Here is a 17,500-nt window from a genome sequence, read left to right as displayed (position 1 = left end):
GCTAGGAATCCGCTAAGAGCGAATATAAGGGTTCAGCTTTTCCGCTAAGAATCCGCTAGGAATCCGCTTATTTACTTGCCTGAGGCTTAGCCTGTAACTTCTTGGGAATATTACCAATGTCTTCGGCGCTGCGATCCTCTTCTTGTTATGACCAAAGCCAAAGGGGGGGGGGGGAGGTTCCCTTTAATGCAGCGTTTCTCAACCAGAGTTCCGCGGGACCCTAAGGTTCCGCAAAAGGTTATTGTAATAATGTAATATAGATATCATTCTATCTAACCTATTATTACGATGAAAATAAAATGAGAAATATATGGTATATGTTTTTTTTTTCGTTTTTTGCGCAGGGGTTCCTTGAGACACCCAATATATCTTAAAGGTTCCTCAAGGGTAAAAAGGTTGAGAAACGCTGCTTTAGTGCTAGAGGTAATTAAGGACAAGTGTGCATCTCGAGTGATTGTAAGGCCCTCTGTTGAATAAGCTTAGTTTTGGTTAGAAAGAGAATAAAACGAACACACACACACACACACACACACACACACACACACACACACACACACACACACACACACACACACACACACACACACACACACACACAAGGGTTCAGTGGTAGATTTCCCGGCCGTCACTACGACGGTCCGGGTTCGAATCCCGCCCAGGACTGAAATAATCTCAGTATCGCTGCGCTGCTAGTCATTACTCCAATTCTCGTCGGCGGGGAGTTGGGTGCGTGTGTGTGCGTGTAAAGTCACAGCAGTTCCCATAGATCGGTCATATATGAGCTCTGAGCTCTCTTCCGGAGGGGAAATAGCTGTCGATCACGAGTCCAACACGTGGTCCAAGGCCATGGTAAATAACACACATAAATGCACACATACACATGCACGCACTCACACACATACGGACAATAATTGGGAAATAAGGATGTAGACCAAGTTAGAACATACATGAATTTGAATCCAGGAACGAAATAATGTACAGTAAAAGACAGAATCCCATAAACTCTGCTCCTACGAACTACAATCCAGTAGATGCAATTATGTAACGGCACACACATGCACACATGCACATACACACAAGTACACACACGCATACACGCACAGACACCTTAACGTATTGCGGGTGTTAGGAACGAGTAATTAGAATAGTAGTGACGAGTACAACCATTAGTGAATAGTAGTATGAAAAAAGAATAGTTTTGAAACTGAAGCAAATATCAGTCAGTGGCTATGAAAGCAGAAAGTGAATAGTTAATATATAGTAAGTGATGACTCATGTAGCATAGTATAGTATTAGGCATAGTTATGTAAGGGGATCACTGGCAGACAATTGGTTAATTACTGTAGTTAGTTAGCTACAGTCTGTATCCTGTCTTATAAACAACTCCACTCCACTCAATGAGAACCTTATAGAGCCAAGTTGTGCTCTCTTCTGTGAGTATTGGACTTGTTTTTATGTGTCTTTTCTGTGCAAGGCACTAAGCGAGCCTGACAGGACATAATCGTACGTACTGTTTACGTGTGAGACCGTGTTCCTAAACACCTCCTTTAACTAATTCGATTCCTGTAGTTAGAAAGACTTTAAGTGGCACTCCGTGGGATGCCCTATCTTAGCGTCCCTTCCTTGTCTATTCTGAGATGTATAGATAGCTTCGAAGTTGTATTCTGTGCTTTTGTACTTGAAAATGGTTCAACAAACGAAACGTTGTATATTTGATCAAAATTCCATCCACACATTCTGTCTGCTCTCACCACCCATCTGTGTGTGTTTGCTCCAAGGATTCGAACTGAGCTCACCCGCACTCGAACTAAGATCGGTACTTCTATCTGTCAGAAACTCTTTTGTGAAATCTAAAGGAATCTTTTACTGAGGACACTTGAAACTCCCATGATTTATCACAACCAAGGAAATATGTATTTCACTGTTGAGCATTTAATGTTTCTATGCACAGTACTTCTACAATAGGGTTTATACTTCAACTACGAAAGTATGGAGATATTTTAATTCAACTTTCTTTGGAAAGAAAAATAAATACTCTCAGACAAAAAAACAAAACAAAAAAACAGACAAGAAATTCTGCAATGATAAAATTGTCATAACTCTCAATCATATATATATATATACATATATATATATATGTATATATATATATATATATACATATGTTTGTGTGTGTGTGTGTGTGTGTGTGTGTGTGTGTGTGTGTGTGTGTGTGTGTTTGTGTGTGTGTGGGCTTGTGTGTGATCATGCGGATGTATGTATATATATATATATATATATATATATATATATATATATACATATATATATAATATATATATATATATATATATATATATATATATATATATATATATATACATACATACATATATATTCGTGAAGAGCTGGAGTCCAGGAACAATTGTATAGACGAAGAAAGTAAACGCTGGACTTATTTCGACGAGTCCAGCGTTTATTTTCTTCGTCTATGCGCACACACACACACATATTTATATATACAAATGTATATATATATATGTATATGTATATGTATATATATATATATGCATGCATACATATACAGTATGTACGTTTCTGCCCGTATACCAGCACTGCCTTTGTCGAACTGTGTGTGCTGGCGTGATTAAGTATAAATTCAAATTCAATTAACACCCTGCTCTGCCCTGCTCTTCTTAGATTTGCAAGGATTAATGACGCAAGTTTACAAAGGAAATAATTTTTGGTGCGCCAGACTTTTCTTGCAAGTTCGAACCATGTCTGATGCAGCCCTGGACTTGAGTTCGAGGCTTGGGAGGGAGGGGAGAAAGAGGAGAAATAAAGTTTCCAGGTCTGAGTCCATTATTTAATACGTAATCATCAGTTCTCATTAGCTGCGTCTCGTCAGCCGCGTTCGAGAATAGTCTTGTTCTGCTTGTCGCTCTGGATCTCTCGCTTACTTGGACGACGAACTTCGAGGTTTCTCTTCTGGTTGAAAATTGACAATTCTATTTACTTTTACGAGATGTAAACGCTCCCAGAGTGTTAAAGTAATCTCAATTCACCCTTTCCAGACATTAATATGATATATATTTTCTATTCTGGAAATTCTATTCACTTTTACGAGATGTAAACGCTCCCAGAGTGTTAATATAATCTCAATTCACCCTTTCCAGACATTAATATGATATATATTTTCTATTCTGGCAATTCTATTCACTTTTACGAGATGTAAACGCTCCCAGAGTGTTAAAGTAATCTCAATTCACCCTTTCCAGACATTAATATGATATATATTTTCTATTCTGGAAATTCTATTCACTTTTACGAGATGTAAATTCTCCCAGAGTGTTAAGATAACCTAAATTCACCCTTTCCAGACATTAGTACGACATATATTTTCTATTCTGGCTGTAGAAGGTCGGATATATTCGATTTGGGAAACATCGCGGAAGTCGTGGGCTTTGCAAGGACGCTCGAAGTAACAGGGTCTTCGAAGTGACTACATATATATCTGAAAACCAAGAAAGTCTTTGGTCTCCCGAGCCTTGCTCGTCTTCCGATGACGTTTCATATGACCAAAGCTCCCTCTCAGGGCCCCGACATGGATAAGTGCAGCCCCTGGCCGAGTCGAAAAGTGCCCCCCCCCCCGCACACGCCACCACTACCGCCACTTTCCACATCTGATGGTCACTAGCACGATCCACATGTAACACCCATCCACAAAACAACGTTTATACACACATCATTCATACACACAACTCATGATAAATAAATCATGCATTGAAAGTACATTAGGGGGAATTAGCTTTACCCTCTTTTCACCAAAAGTGCCGCCGCCCCCCCCCCCCCAAAAAAAAGAAGTGCCACCCCGGGTCATTGCCTCTCCCTGACCCTCCTTTTGTCGGGGCCCTGTTTCCTCTTATGTTTTTGCTGCGAGTCTGCGTAGAAATTTGCGAGTGTACAAACTTTGCCTTCTATGAAAAGTATCCGCGCGCCAGTGCAAGTCGCCATCTGATCATTTAAGCAAATACGCACAATTTCGTTTACAATGGAAGCGCTAAAGTTATAAGAGTGAAAAAAAAACAATTTGGTTTGACGGTTGGCAAGTTACTGTATGTTTAGAAAATTCATAATTTGATGTTTGGGTAGAACTTCTTTATTGAATGGATTTTAATATCATTTAAAAACCTTGTGCGCGCACATTCTTTCTTTATGTGCACTAGTTGTAAAGCATATTCACCATGGTCTTTGAATCACGTGTCGTACTCGTGATCGACAGCTATTTCCCTCCCGGAAGAGAGCTCAGAGCTCATATATAACCGATCTATGGGTAATGCTGTGACCTTACACGCACACACACATCCAACTTCCCGCCCATGAGAGTTGGAGTAACAATCCGCAGCGCAGCTATTCTGAAATTATTTCAGCCCTGGGTGGGATTTAAACCCGGATTTCCATAGTGGGAGCCGGGAATCCTACTCACTGCGCCACGAGTTGTGTAATGTGCGCGCGCGCAATCGCACAGCTTAAAGGGAGCGCTTCACATGACCTCAACTACTTCACACCTTCGTTACCAGAAGGCGAATGAAATGCCTTGCAGCATCCAGGATAAACCGGAACAAGAGAGATTGTAAACTCCTCAAGGGATTTCTTATCCAGGCAGCCACAAGTCACGACCGCTAAACCATGAAACTTGACAGTTATCTCAGTTTTCTGAATGTTGTTTGATTGACCTCTCCACAAATATTCACATCTATGTGGGCACAACTATATCTATTTTTTCCTTCTTTCTTTCTTTCTAGGTGCATGTCTTTCTAGAATCGGAATCGAATTAGTCTTTTAGGGCATAGCTAACTCACCCAACGAACACCCATTGCTGCATGCCAGACCCCCTGATGTCCATTCCTCTGGATCCTCTCTCCCCCGAGACGACAGAAGAGGTACCTTGTCAGGCTGCGATGTGGCCACCACCCAGCCCTTCTAAGTTACCTAAAGAGGCTGGATGACAGCATTGCAGATAACTGTCCAGGATGTAAAACTTCGCTCCATAGTATACAACACATTATGGAAGACTGCATTTTACACAATCATGCACGTAAAGAGCTGGAGTCCAGGAGTCATGTTATCGGAAAATTTCAAACACTGGACTCAGAGTAACAGATTTACTACCGACGTTTCGAACCCTGAAGACGAACCCCGGACAGGATTCGAAACGTCGGTAGAAAACCTGTTACTCTGAGTCTATGAGGTATTTGTGGGAAAAACCTCGTTCTAGCCGTGGAGTCCCTCAGAGAGATGGGACTGCTCGGCCAGGCAATCTAAGGAACGACGACAACAACAAAAACAACAACGAACACCGAAGACTGCGACCACCCCTCACCATAAATTCAATAATACAAAAATTTCTTTAACTTTGTTTTTTGTTCGAGGGCCAAAAACCTCGTGAAATATTTTTTTTCTTTTTTGTAAAAAATGTTTTTTCCATAAAGCTGACTCTACAAAATCGATTTTAGATATCTATTAAAAACAATAGACATCTTTGAACAAGCCTCCAGTTCTTTAGCTCTTCTTCAACCGGTAGCGACTTTCTACGTCATCACATCTTGCCTATTTTTGGCCATTTCAAGTCTTCTTCATCAAACTCTTCAACTGACCTCCATTGGACAATCTCTTAACGTCAAATAATATTGCTCTGCCTAACGCCAGACGATCTTTTATCATAGAGAAACTTCAAGTTTAAAAAGTTTAGAATTTATCATGATCGGCGAAGGGTGCCAACTTCACTATTCTCATCCATTATCAACCACCCCATCCCCTCACCCACCTCCTCTTTCTCCCTCAAGTTTGATGCACAGACTCCAACTATCCTAATTAGATTTCAACCATGGCACTGTTGATTTGTAATACGTTAGTTTTGCTTTCCATATAAAAACTCTAGCCTAATTCATAACCAATATTTTGACGGCTGGAAGCTTCTTTAAAGCTGAATAGAACCACAAGACAAAAACCAGACGATTTTGTTTAACTAAGAGGAAAATTTAGAGTAAATCAGGGTTTTGTTCCATCGTAGTCCAGCTCCAACTTCTTCCTCGTTTTATTCTGGCTGACGCCTGACAATTGTATAAGGCTGGGGAAAAATTCAGTCCTTCAAATGCTGACAGCAATAGATACCCTCACTCCATCAACTTCTTATCTTCAACTTTCATTCCCGAAACCATCAGTTGTTCAACCAATCCTAAGTGTTTATAATATTGTGTTTGTTTAGGCCCAACTGAGACAATAAATTCTTTGAAAATTTTTGTTGTACTGTACTTGTTCTGATTGATATTTATTTTCATGGTCTGCTTTTAACCAATTACTTTCCGCAGATAGAAAATGCCCTTGTTTTATACATATATATATATATATATGTGTGTGTATTTACCTAGTTGTATTTACCTAGTTGTATTTTACGGGAAGGGGAGCTATGCTCGTGGGGTCCCGTCTTCATATCTCATTTTATCTAAACTATTTTTAAATTCATGTATTGTTTTTGCACACACCACTTTCTCATCTAACTTGTTCCAACTGTCTATTACTCTGTGAGGAAAGCTGTTCTTTTTCAAATCTCTTCTATAGCTGTCTTTTTTTATTTTCTTTCCGTGTCCTCTTGTATTTCTGTCATCCCATTTTATCAGATTCTCTCTATCAGTAATTTCTATGCCTTTCATGATTCTGTAAATAGCTATCAAATCTCCTCTCTCTCTTCTTTGCTCTAGTGTCTGTAGTTTAAGTTTTTGTAGCCTCTCTTCATATGATAGTTTTGAGAGTGTTGGTGCCAGTTTTGTGATTGCTCTTTGTATTCTTTCAAGTTTTTTTATACATTTTTTTGTACTTGGTGACCATATCGTTGCTGCATATTCTAATCTTGGTCTTATCAGGGTGATTAGGATTTTCCTCACCATTTCTTCATCCAGGTATGTAAATGCCACTTTGATTGTTCTTATTAAATTATAAGTTTCTCCAAAAATCTTATTTATATGTTTCTCAGGTGACATATTATTCATAACAATGACTCCCAGGTCCTTCTCATTTTCTACTTTTTTTATTCCTTCTTCTCCCAAATTATATGATCCTGTTATTCTATTTTTGCTTTTTTCCAAATTCCATTATACTACACTTTTTTGTATTGAAATCCATCTCCCACTTCCTACTCCATTCTTGTACTTTATTTAGATCCCTCTGTAGTGATTCACAATCTTCTTCAGTTTTCACTCTTTTCAGTAGTTTTGCATCATCTGCAAAGAAGCTCATATAGCTTTCAATTCCTTCATCCATATCATTAATATATATAGCAAACATTATTGGGGCCAGAACTGTTCCCTGCGGGACACCGCTTATTACTTCATTCCATTTTGAGTGCTGATCTCTTATCACTACTCTCATTTTTCTTTCTTGCAAAAAGTCTTCCATCCAATTTAGCAATTTACCTTGTATTCCTCCTTCATATTCTAATTTCTTAAGCAACTTCTTATGTGGTACTTTGTCAAAAGCTTTTTTTAGGTCTAGAAATGCACAATCAGCCCATCCATCTCTTTCTTGTATTATATCTATTAGCCTTGAATAGAAACATATTAAATTGGTGACGCATGACCGTCCTTGTCTGAATCCAAATTGCCTTGGATTTAGTACGTTGTTTTTTTCCAAGTATTTTACCCATCTACTTTTGATAATTCTTTCACAAATTTTTGCTATTGTACTTGTTAGAGAGACTGGTCTATAGTTGGTAGGTTCTTCTTTATTTCCTCCTTTATATATAGGTACTATATTTGCTTTTTTCCAATCTTCTGGAACTTTTCCTTCTTTTAAGGAACTGCTTATTATGCTATGTATTTTGTCTGCCAGTTCATTCCTGCATTCTTTCAGAATCCAGTTTGCTATTTCATCTGGCCCATGCGATTTTCTGACATCAAAATTACCCAAGTGTGTCAATATTTCATTCTTTGTTACTTCTATTTCTTCCATAGGGGGGACTTTTTCTTTCCACTCAATCTCTTCAGGTTGTATATTTTCCCTTGTAAACACTGATTTAAAATGTTTGTTCATAATTTCTGCCATTTCCATTTCCTCAGTGTATTCAACTCCTCCTTGTCTCAATTTCTCCAAGTCTTGTTTGTTTTTCAGTTTATTGTTTACAAATCTGTAGAATAGTTTTGGTTGATCTTTACACTTTTCTATAACATCTTTTTCATATTTTCTTTTTTTCTCTCTGCACTTTTGTACATATTCATTTCTATAACCAGTATATATTTTCCATTTTTCAGGTCTTCTGTCTTTTTTCCATCTGGTCCAGGCTTTGTCTCTTTTGTCTTTTAACTCCCTACAACTTTTGTTGTACCAGCATTTTACATATTCTTTTTCTTGTTTTTGTCTTGGGACATACTTTTCCACTCCTTTTTTGTAAATTTTTGTCAAAATATTCCATTTCTCTTCCACTGTTGTTTCTTCTTTGTATATTTCTTCCCAGTTTTCTTGTTGGAAGAATTCTCTTATTTTATCAAAGTTTGTTTTTTCATACATCATTCTTCCTTTTCTATATTGTTCATTTCTTTTCATATATTTTTCTTCATTAAGTTCCAGTTCAATCAATATGTGGTCACTTTTACCTATTGGTGTTTTATATTCAATCTTGTCCACTATTCTAGGTTCAGATGTAATTATTAAGTCTAGCCTCGATGGTTCTTCTTCATTTCTATACCTAGTGTTCTCTTGTATCCATTGTGTCATTGAATGGTCAGTAATCATCTCAAGTAGAGCATTTCCCCATGAGTCATCACCACTCTTTACTGTCATTTCTTCCCAGCAGATTTCTTTGCAATTAAAGTCGCCCATCATAACTATTCTTCCTCCGTCTTCCATTATTTTAGTTAATGCTATCTTTGTGTCCTCTAACATACTTTTATATTCACTCTCCTCCCATGAGGCTGTTTTCGGAGGCACATAATTGATCACAAATTTTCTGCTCTTCTTATCTCTGTCTTCCACTTCTATCATAATCATCTCTACTGTATTCTTTCCATATATGACACCTTTCACGTTTATATCCTTCTTAGTCAGGAACATAACTCCACCCCCTTGTTTTTTCTCTCTGTTTCTAATCCAATAATTGTATGCATCATGTCCTACACTGTTGGGTGGTAGTGGGCCTTTTAATTTTGTTTCTACAATTCCCATTATGTCCGGTTCTTTTTCTTTCAAATAATCATTCAGCTCATTCAATCCTGTTATTAATCCATCTATATTTGTGTAAGACACTCTTAGTTTTCTGCCACTTCCATTGTGTTCTCTGTTTCCCTTATGTTTTTCTTTTGTATGTCGAACTTCCTTAGTTTCATGTTCACTACTCTCCAATAGAATCTCTCTTTCTCTGACTCCGTTCTGTTCTCGTTTTTTGTCTTAGCTTCCAGTCTTTTCTGCTTTTCTTCCTCTCTTTCCTCTTTATTCATTTCTCTTTTTATCCATATCTTTTTGTGTTGTTCACTTGTTGCTAGTTTCCCTGTTTTGGATAAGATATTCTCTGCCGTTGTTTGTGACTTGAATTTAATCTTAATTGGTCTGGTCTTGTCTGTGCTATACTTTCCGAGTCTAAATTTCTCTTCGATTTGTTTCATAATTCCTGGTTCATCTTCCTGAACTGATTCTAGTAATTGGCTTACTTTTTCATTTTCCTCTTTGATTCTTGTGGTTCTATCTGTGTTGTGTTTCTCTTCCATTCCTAATATAATTATACATTTCTTCTTGTCTGCTAAATCCCTTACTATATTCTCCTTTTGTCTCATCACTTTAATAACTGAGTCTTCAGTATGTTCTTTCAATTGCTGTTTGACTATGTCAGTGAATGAAATCTTATTTCCTTCTTGGGTTTGCTTCCAATTTTTACTTTCTTTAGCTATTGTTTCTCTGTTTTCTTTACTATTCTTCTTCAATTCTTCATTCTCCCCCTTTACCTCTCTTAACTGTCTTTTTAGTTCTTCTATTTCATCAGTTAAGTTTTTATTCGCCTTTTCCAGTTCTTCCAATCTTTCAACCCTTTTTAAAATGGTGTTCATATGACCTAACCTACTCTCCAAGTCCTCGATCACCTTATCAACCTTCTTCTCTAGTCTTGTCAGTCGGGGGGGGTTTGTGTCCCCCCCACTCTCTTTAAATCCCTTGAAAATATTCTCATCACTTTCTGCTATATTGCTCCTATCTATACCTCTAATCTTCACATTCCTATTAGACATGTTATCATCCAACTCGTCTTGGGGTCGTTTGTCTACCTTACGGCGGCCCGTCAGGGCCATTTCCTCCACCTCCTCATTACCTTCCATTTCCCCAGCAATCCCTCCCCCTCTCCTCTTTCCTTACTTTCCCACTACCTCACGAGCAATTCCCCCCCCCCCTGCAAATACAAAAAGGCACTTCTCTTTGCGTTGGTATCCACAATCTGCACTTTTCTTCAGAGCGTTCTTCAAGCCGTCCGTTCGTTGAAAGTGTGTGTGTGTGTGTGTGTGTGTGTGTGTGTGTGTGTGTGTGTGTGTGTGTGTGTGTGTGTGTGTGTGTGTGTGTGTTGTGTGTGTGTGTGTATGTGATTCACCATGGTCTTTGGATCACGTGTTGGACTCGTGATCGACAACTATTTCCCTCCCGAAAGAAAACTCAGAGCTCGTATGACCGATCTATGGGTAATGCTGTGAGCTTACACGCACACACACACCCAACTCCCCGCCCACGAGATACTGAAATTATTTCAGCCCTGGGCAGAATTCGAACCCGGACCACCGTAGTGACAATCGGAGACTCTAACCAACCGCGCCACCGAGTCGTATGTGTGTGTCTGTGTGTGTGTGTGTGTGTGTGTGTGTGTGTGTGTGTGTGTGTGTGTGTGTGTGTGTGTGTGTGTGTGTGTGTGTGTGTGTGTGTGTGTGTGTGTGTGTGTGTGTGTGTGTGTGTGTGTGTGTGTGTGTGTGTGTACATATGTGTATCTACCAAGCCAGCCGTTGCCTGGCTTTCTTTGACTGATTCATGCCTTCAAGTTTCATTTGATTACTATAAAATAAGTGGAATTTGTGATGAAAGTTATATTCCCAATTGTGCATTCTGCCCATGGCCTCCGATCCCCATTTTCTGTTCCCCACATCCCTTCTCATCTCATTTTTCATCATACAGCCGCTTGCACCATCTGTCTTGGTGCATGCCCTGCTTACCACATCCTCTGCTAGTAAGCTGTCTCACTCACCAGCCACTTACATCTCATAACTTGCCTCCCCCACTCCCCCATTCCCTGAACTTGTTCAATGTTGAGCCAAAGTTGAGACACACAAAGTCTGTTCACTCTGATAGAGATGCTCTTGAAGCCGACATGACGTCACAAAGCGGTCATATTTTTGTGGAAAGGCGATATGACATCATTCATAGGACCTAACGGACATCTTATCCTGATCTATGATATATTGAGGCTGTGTAAAAGTATCTTCTATTGTTGAATATTTAATGTATTCTTGTATACAGTAGCTTTTTTATGAAAAGTTTTATTTTTGTAAATAGAATTGTACCCTTACGACAAAAGAAAATTTTCATTTACAGGATTCTGGTGTAATGGTTCTGGTTTGGTGCAGTCAAATAATACACTTAAATCTTATTGAACAAGTCATTACCTACCTGGAATCGAAGACGGCGCCATCTGTCAATCGCCCTGTGTAATGCACGGCGAGTGTGTCCCCCTTCTCAGACTTTTCCAAACATGGTGACGGTTTAGATAAGACGACGACTTCCAGGCGGCCGCGCCCTCCCTGCCCTCGACAAAGCTCAGTCGAGACGACGATTAGGACGATCGACAACAGCGTCTGGTGCAACGACCTGGCCGACATTATGACTCGGGTAAACTTAGAGTTGTTCCACTGCAAGCTTTGTTGTCGATTGCAAATCTGTCGGATGAATCAGAAATATGAGATTTTTTAATGTGTTTATGGGATATAGGTATTTTGTTTTAATATCACTAATGAGTTTTTTCGGTAATACTAATTAATTAAGATATAATGAACATAGGTAAAAGTGTTTAGACAAAGATATTACATTCAATTAAAGAATCCCAAAAAGGGAGATGACCAATAAGGAAGAATTTATATGATGACAAAATCAAAATCATAAAACAAATGCACTTTATTTGAAAGAATAAATTTCCCGCCATGCACTAGCACCAAAAAAATATTGCAATCACATGAGATTGAAAAAGTCTCCCAGTGAGTTTTGGCAAAAGAAGTTAAAAGCAGAAGTCAATTTGCTGCCTCGCGTCGAATTACAGTACGACAGTTTTCTACGCCATTGATACCAGATTGCTAAACCTTGAGAAGCATATTCACACAACCGTACGGTTAATGTTCAAGATTGACATCTTAAGGCCATACTTCTAAAACCTTTCGCCAGCCCTGACGAACGCTCTCTACTTCTAGAAATTAGAATTTTGTTAACTTTATTGGCTATTCTAATGACAATTACTGATAGATACTACAGATAAGCCAGTAAACTTGATAAGTCTAGCTAGAAAAACCTACTAAAATTCTACTTTCTAATGGTAGAAATCTTTCGACAGGACTGGCGAATTTTTTTAAAGTACTGGGGTTTAAACGAGATGACTGATGCAAAATACATTTATTATGGCTGAGTCATTTTATTCAGCTGAGATTTAAACTCGGGACAAGATACATTATTCCAAAGAAGAGGTCACTGCAACGCTACGACAATGTCTGAAGCTGTATAGAATAATCACTAAACCCTTTAACGAGTTAGAGGTTTCTGTTAACTGAATGAAATCGCCTGGTAGTCATCAGAACACACACACACACACACACACACACACAAATATATATATATATTTATATATTTATATATATAAATTTATATATATATATATTTATATATATACATATATATATATATATATTTATATATATATATATATATATATATATATATATATACCGTTAAAAGAACTAGACGAAGTCGTGTATAACACATTCGTTTGAATCTAATCTTACCCGAGTACTAATGTCGTTTGCTCAGACAAATTCTGAAAAGAAAATATGAGAAAGACAATCCGAAAGTTGCTCGTGTCGATTCATCACTAAAGTTTTTTTCTTTATTTCCCAGACTGGTTTGAAGATTAAGATACTTCGCTGCACATAACTTGGTCCTCAAACAATGAGTGAGTAAAATTCAGTGAGACTCGTTTTAACCCTTCGGAGGTTCTCTGTTTCCATACGTGTCGCCCATGCCTATGTGTTGCTGTTCTTCAGCCACCTGGAGTCCTTTTCAACGCCGAATTAAATCGTCTCGCATCCACGAACTATCATTAGTTTCTGTATTGTGGGCCATCTTATGAGACTCTATTGTATGACCACCGAGGCGCTCACGAAACACATGCTGAAACACTTCTTCAGCCTACTGGAGTCGTCTTCAAAGCCGACTTATATCGTCTCGCATCCATGAACTATTACTAGTTTCTGTATTGTGGGCCATCTTATGAGACTCTATTGTATGACCACCGAGGGGCTCATGGAATACATGTTGAGGACTACAGACATGAATGAAAACGTTTGTCGACTAATATAGAATAGTCAGTAGTCGACTAGTCCGTTTAAGCTTTTAAGGGTTTAGGAGTTTTTTTTTTTTTTTTTTTTTTTCCTAAATGTGTTAACGCTGACCTAAGAGTCCAAAAGAGATATTTCGATCGAGATAGACTACGAACCGTTTTTAGCCCAAGAGGACTGAATCGGACAAGAGGTTCATTGGACTGAAAGAAATCGTCTGATGTTAGCCAGAATAAAATTATTATAAGTAAAAAAAAAAAGAAAAAGAAAAAAAAACAATGATTAGAGAGATATAAATAATCCTACTAAAGATGAGGACTTTATATAAGGAAACGTTTAGCTTCATTAGAAACTATCTCACTTTAATTCTGTGTGTTTGCACATCAAGAACAACTAACAGTTACTAGAAGCCTTTGGGAATCGATCCTGGGGCCAATACCAAACAAACAAACAAACAAACATACAAACAAACAAACAAAGAACGTCTCAAGGGAGACTTGAGGAAGTAAAATGTGTTCGAAACGCAAAGTCGAGGTTGATATAAGAGACAAAAGGGAGGACACGGAAACCTTGTAGACACGAATCAGAGAATGAAACACACACACACACACACACACACACACACACACACACACACACACACACACACACACACACACACACACACACACGACCTCGTACACGCACACATGCACATGCGCCCCTCCCACACACATACACACACACACACACACACACACACACACACACACACACACACACACACACACACACACACACACACACACACACACACACACATACAGACACACATACACACTCACAATATATATATTAACAATATATATACCCAATATATATATATATGTATATATATATATATATATATATATATATATATATATATATATATATATATATATATATATATATATATATATATATCCACTCCAAGATCATATCTTTACTAAACAACAGATAGTTCTCTTTACTGGAAATCTAAGAGTATCAGACACTGCGTCTGGAATCTGGAACTCTCTTTTTCTTTCGAACATTGGAGACACCCAAATTTTGGAAATTCGAAAGAGAGAAAGAGATTTCTCTCTTTTCAATTTAGCTCTTTCGATTAATCTTCAAGATCCCAGTGAGTAGGAATTTTTCATTTTTAAGAGAATTTGTTTTATTCAATTCTAGGTCACATTTAGAATAGAGAATTCGCACACCATTAGAATGATCAAAACACACAAAATGTGAAAAATAAAAGCAAAAGTAATTCAACCTCTCATCTAACAATCGAATAAGAGTTATCATTAAGAATGTACAAAGTAAGATCGCAAACACATGTTTGTTTTGTTTGTCTGTATGTCTGTGTTTTTTTTTTTTTTTGCTTGTTTGCTTGTGTTTGCTTTCTTGCTTGTTTGTATTTTTGTTTGTTTGTTTTTCATTTTTTTATTCTTTCTTATCTATATTCGTTTATTGATTTATCTATTTATCTATTTACTTGCTTATTTATTTTATTTTATCTATTCATTTGTTTATCTAATTTATTTTACTTTATTTTTATTTTATTTATTTATTTATTTTATTCATCTATTTATTTTATTCTACTCATTTATCAATTTATCTTATTTTATTTTATTTCATTTTATTTTATTTTATTTTTTATCTATTTATTTGTTTATTTATTTATCCTTTTTTTTTTTTTTTTTTTCTTTTTTTTTTTCTTATAGAGGGCGAGAATATCTTCCACAGCGTTATACCATATATTGCATCCCCTTTTCATTGCTTACATGTAACTTTTTTCAACAAGTGACTTTATCAAGTTCAGAAGTACATTTCCCTCTCGCACAGCTAATTAATCAGCAATGCAGACTACGACAAATCGGAAAAGATAACTTGGAGAACTGTAGGACATAAATTGCAATGAGAGAAGACCATATATAGATACGTAAATTCAACCTATAATTCAGACGATACGATTTTTGTCTATATTATACGCACATATTTGCATACACACCCACAGAAAGAGAATGAGAGAGAGAGAGAAAGAATAGATTACGCGTATACTGGTGTATATATATACAGTATATATATATATATATATATATATATATATATATATATATATATATGTGTGTGTGTGTGTGTGTGTGTGTGTGTGTGTGTGTGTGTGTGTGTGTGTGTGTGTGTGTGTGTGTGTGTGTGTGTGTGTATTCACCATGGTCTTTGGATCACGTGTTGGACTTGTGATCGACAACTATTTCCCTCCCGGAAGAGAGCTCAGAGCTCGTATGACCGATCTATGGGTAATGCTGTGACCTCACACGCACACACACCCCCAACTCCCCGCCCACGAGAGTTGGAGTAACGACTCGAAGCGCAGCGATACTGAAATTATTTCAGCCCTGGGCAGGATTCGAACCCGGACCGCCGTAGTGACAGCCGGAGACTCTACCAACCGCGCCGTGTGTGTGTGTGTGTGTGTGTGTGTGTGTGTGTGTGTGTGTGTGTGTGTGTGTGTGTGTGTGTGTGTGTGTGTGTGTGTGTGTGTGTGTGTGTGTGTGTGTGTGTGTGTGTGTGTGTGTGCGCATGCGTGTGTATTACCGTGTTCGTATAATTACAAGTATCGAACAACGCTCCAGACACTCTCCTCTTATCCATTTCCTCTTTTTGGAGCAAAATTCTTATAAACCGAAATTCGGGGAGACGGCAAATCCTATTAGTTGAATACAATATATTTTGCTGTCGTATCAGTTGAAAAAAATACGCCATTATCGAATCAGCATTATTAAGTAATTAGCGATGATTGCAACATATAATATATGTTGTGGTCAATATTGCATTGGGGGTGTTTCGGGTTTCAAGTGTCTGTATATTTTCCGTTGCCTCAGAATTACATTTTTATCAAATTACTGAAAATTATGGTATAGGTGGTTATAAGCTTTACGGTAATGAGTATGTATATATCAATATCATATGTTTGTCTTTGTTATTTAAATTTTTGTTCGGTTATTAACTTTGGCATATGGTCATTTTTTATTTATACACGCGCACACACACATACAAACATATTCATGCACACACACACACACACACACACACACACACACACACACACACACATATATATATATATATATATATATATATATATATATGTATATATATATATGTATATGTATATGTATATGTATATATACATAATGGGTAGTTCCATGTCATCTAACCTGTCTACTGTTTTTGTAATAGCATCTAGTGTTTCATTTTTAAAGGCCGATACTATAACTAGACTGTATGGTTTTTATTTTGACTGTTTATCTTTTAACCTGTTTTCCATATCTCCTGAGTTCTTTAGGTGGGTTCTACTTATTGATCCTAACATTTCTATCTCAGGAGGTTGAAAGCTATATTATCTAAAGACAAGAAACTATACAGCCTAGATATAGTATCGCTCTTTACAAATGTTCCAATAAATGGAGTACTAGATGGTAGTAAAAGAAAAGTAGATAAACTAAATGAGAAAGAACTAACCATTCCATAGCCAGATTATAATTATTTACCAATAATTTTTCTCTGTATTAAGTTCGATCCTTTTGCGTTCAACCAAGAAGAATATAGACAACACTACGGTCTCCCTATGGGGTCGCCTTTTAGTGTAGAAGCAACATGTTTCTTTTTAGAGACATTAGAAATAGACAATTTACAAAGAATTGAAAGTAAACACACCATATATATATATATAGACGACATATTTGTCATAACACCCAAAACATAAACATCCAAGACAAACTCAGATTACTAAATAATGTTCGTAAAAAAATAAAGTTTACCTTAGAAGAAGAACAAGAAGGGTGTTTAATATTATTAGACACAACAAGCATTAGAACATATTCTAGCCCTAAATAAAA

The 17,500-nt window shown here is 37.3% G+C and overlaps 1 protein-coding gene across 1 annotated transcript in view; it reads right to left on the bottom strand.

Annotated features, from left to right (window-relative positions):
* LOC143018484 (peptidyl-prolyl cis-trans isomerase FKBP10-like) overlaps nucleotides 1-17,500 on the bottom strand; it is a 61,784-nt gene that overhangs the window by 41,336 nt on the left and 2,948 nt on the right. The window contains exon 2 of the mRNA XM_076173857.1: nucleotides 11,665-11,930. Coding sequence (XP_076029972.1) covers nucleotides 11,665-11,930 — 266 coding nt within the window. The remainder of the gene's footprint in view (nucleotides 1-11,664; nucleotides 11,931-17,500) is intronic.

Source organism: Oratosquilla oratoria, chromosome 35 (assembly GCF_046742065.1).
Source record: "Oratosquilla oratoria isolate Oo_2021 chromosome 35, ASM4674206v1, whole genome shotgun sequence".
Lineage (NCBI taxonomy): Eukaryota > Metazoa > Arthropoda > Malacostraca > Stomatopoda > Squillidae > Oratosquilla > Oratosquilla oratoria.
Note: the sequence above shows the minus strand (reverse complement) of the source record. Positions and strands in the feature narration are given on the sequence as shown.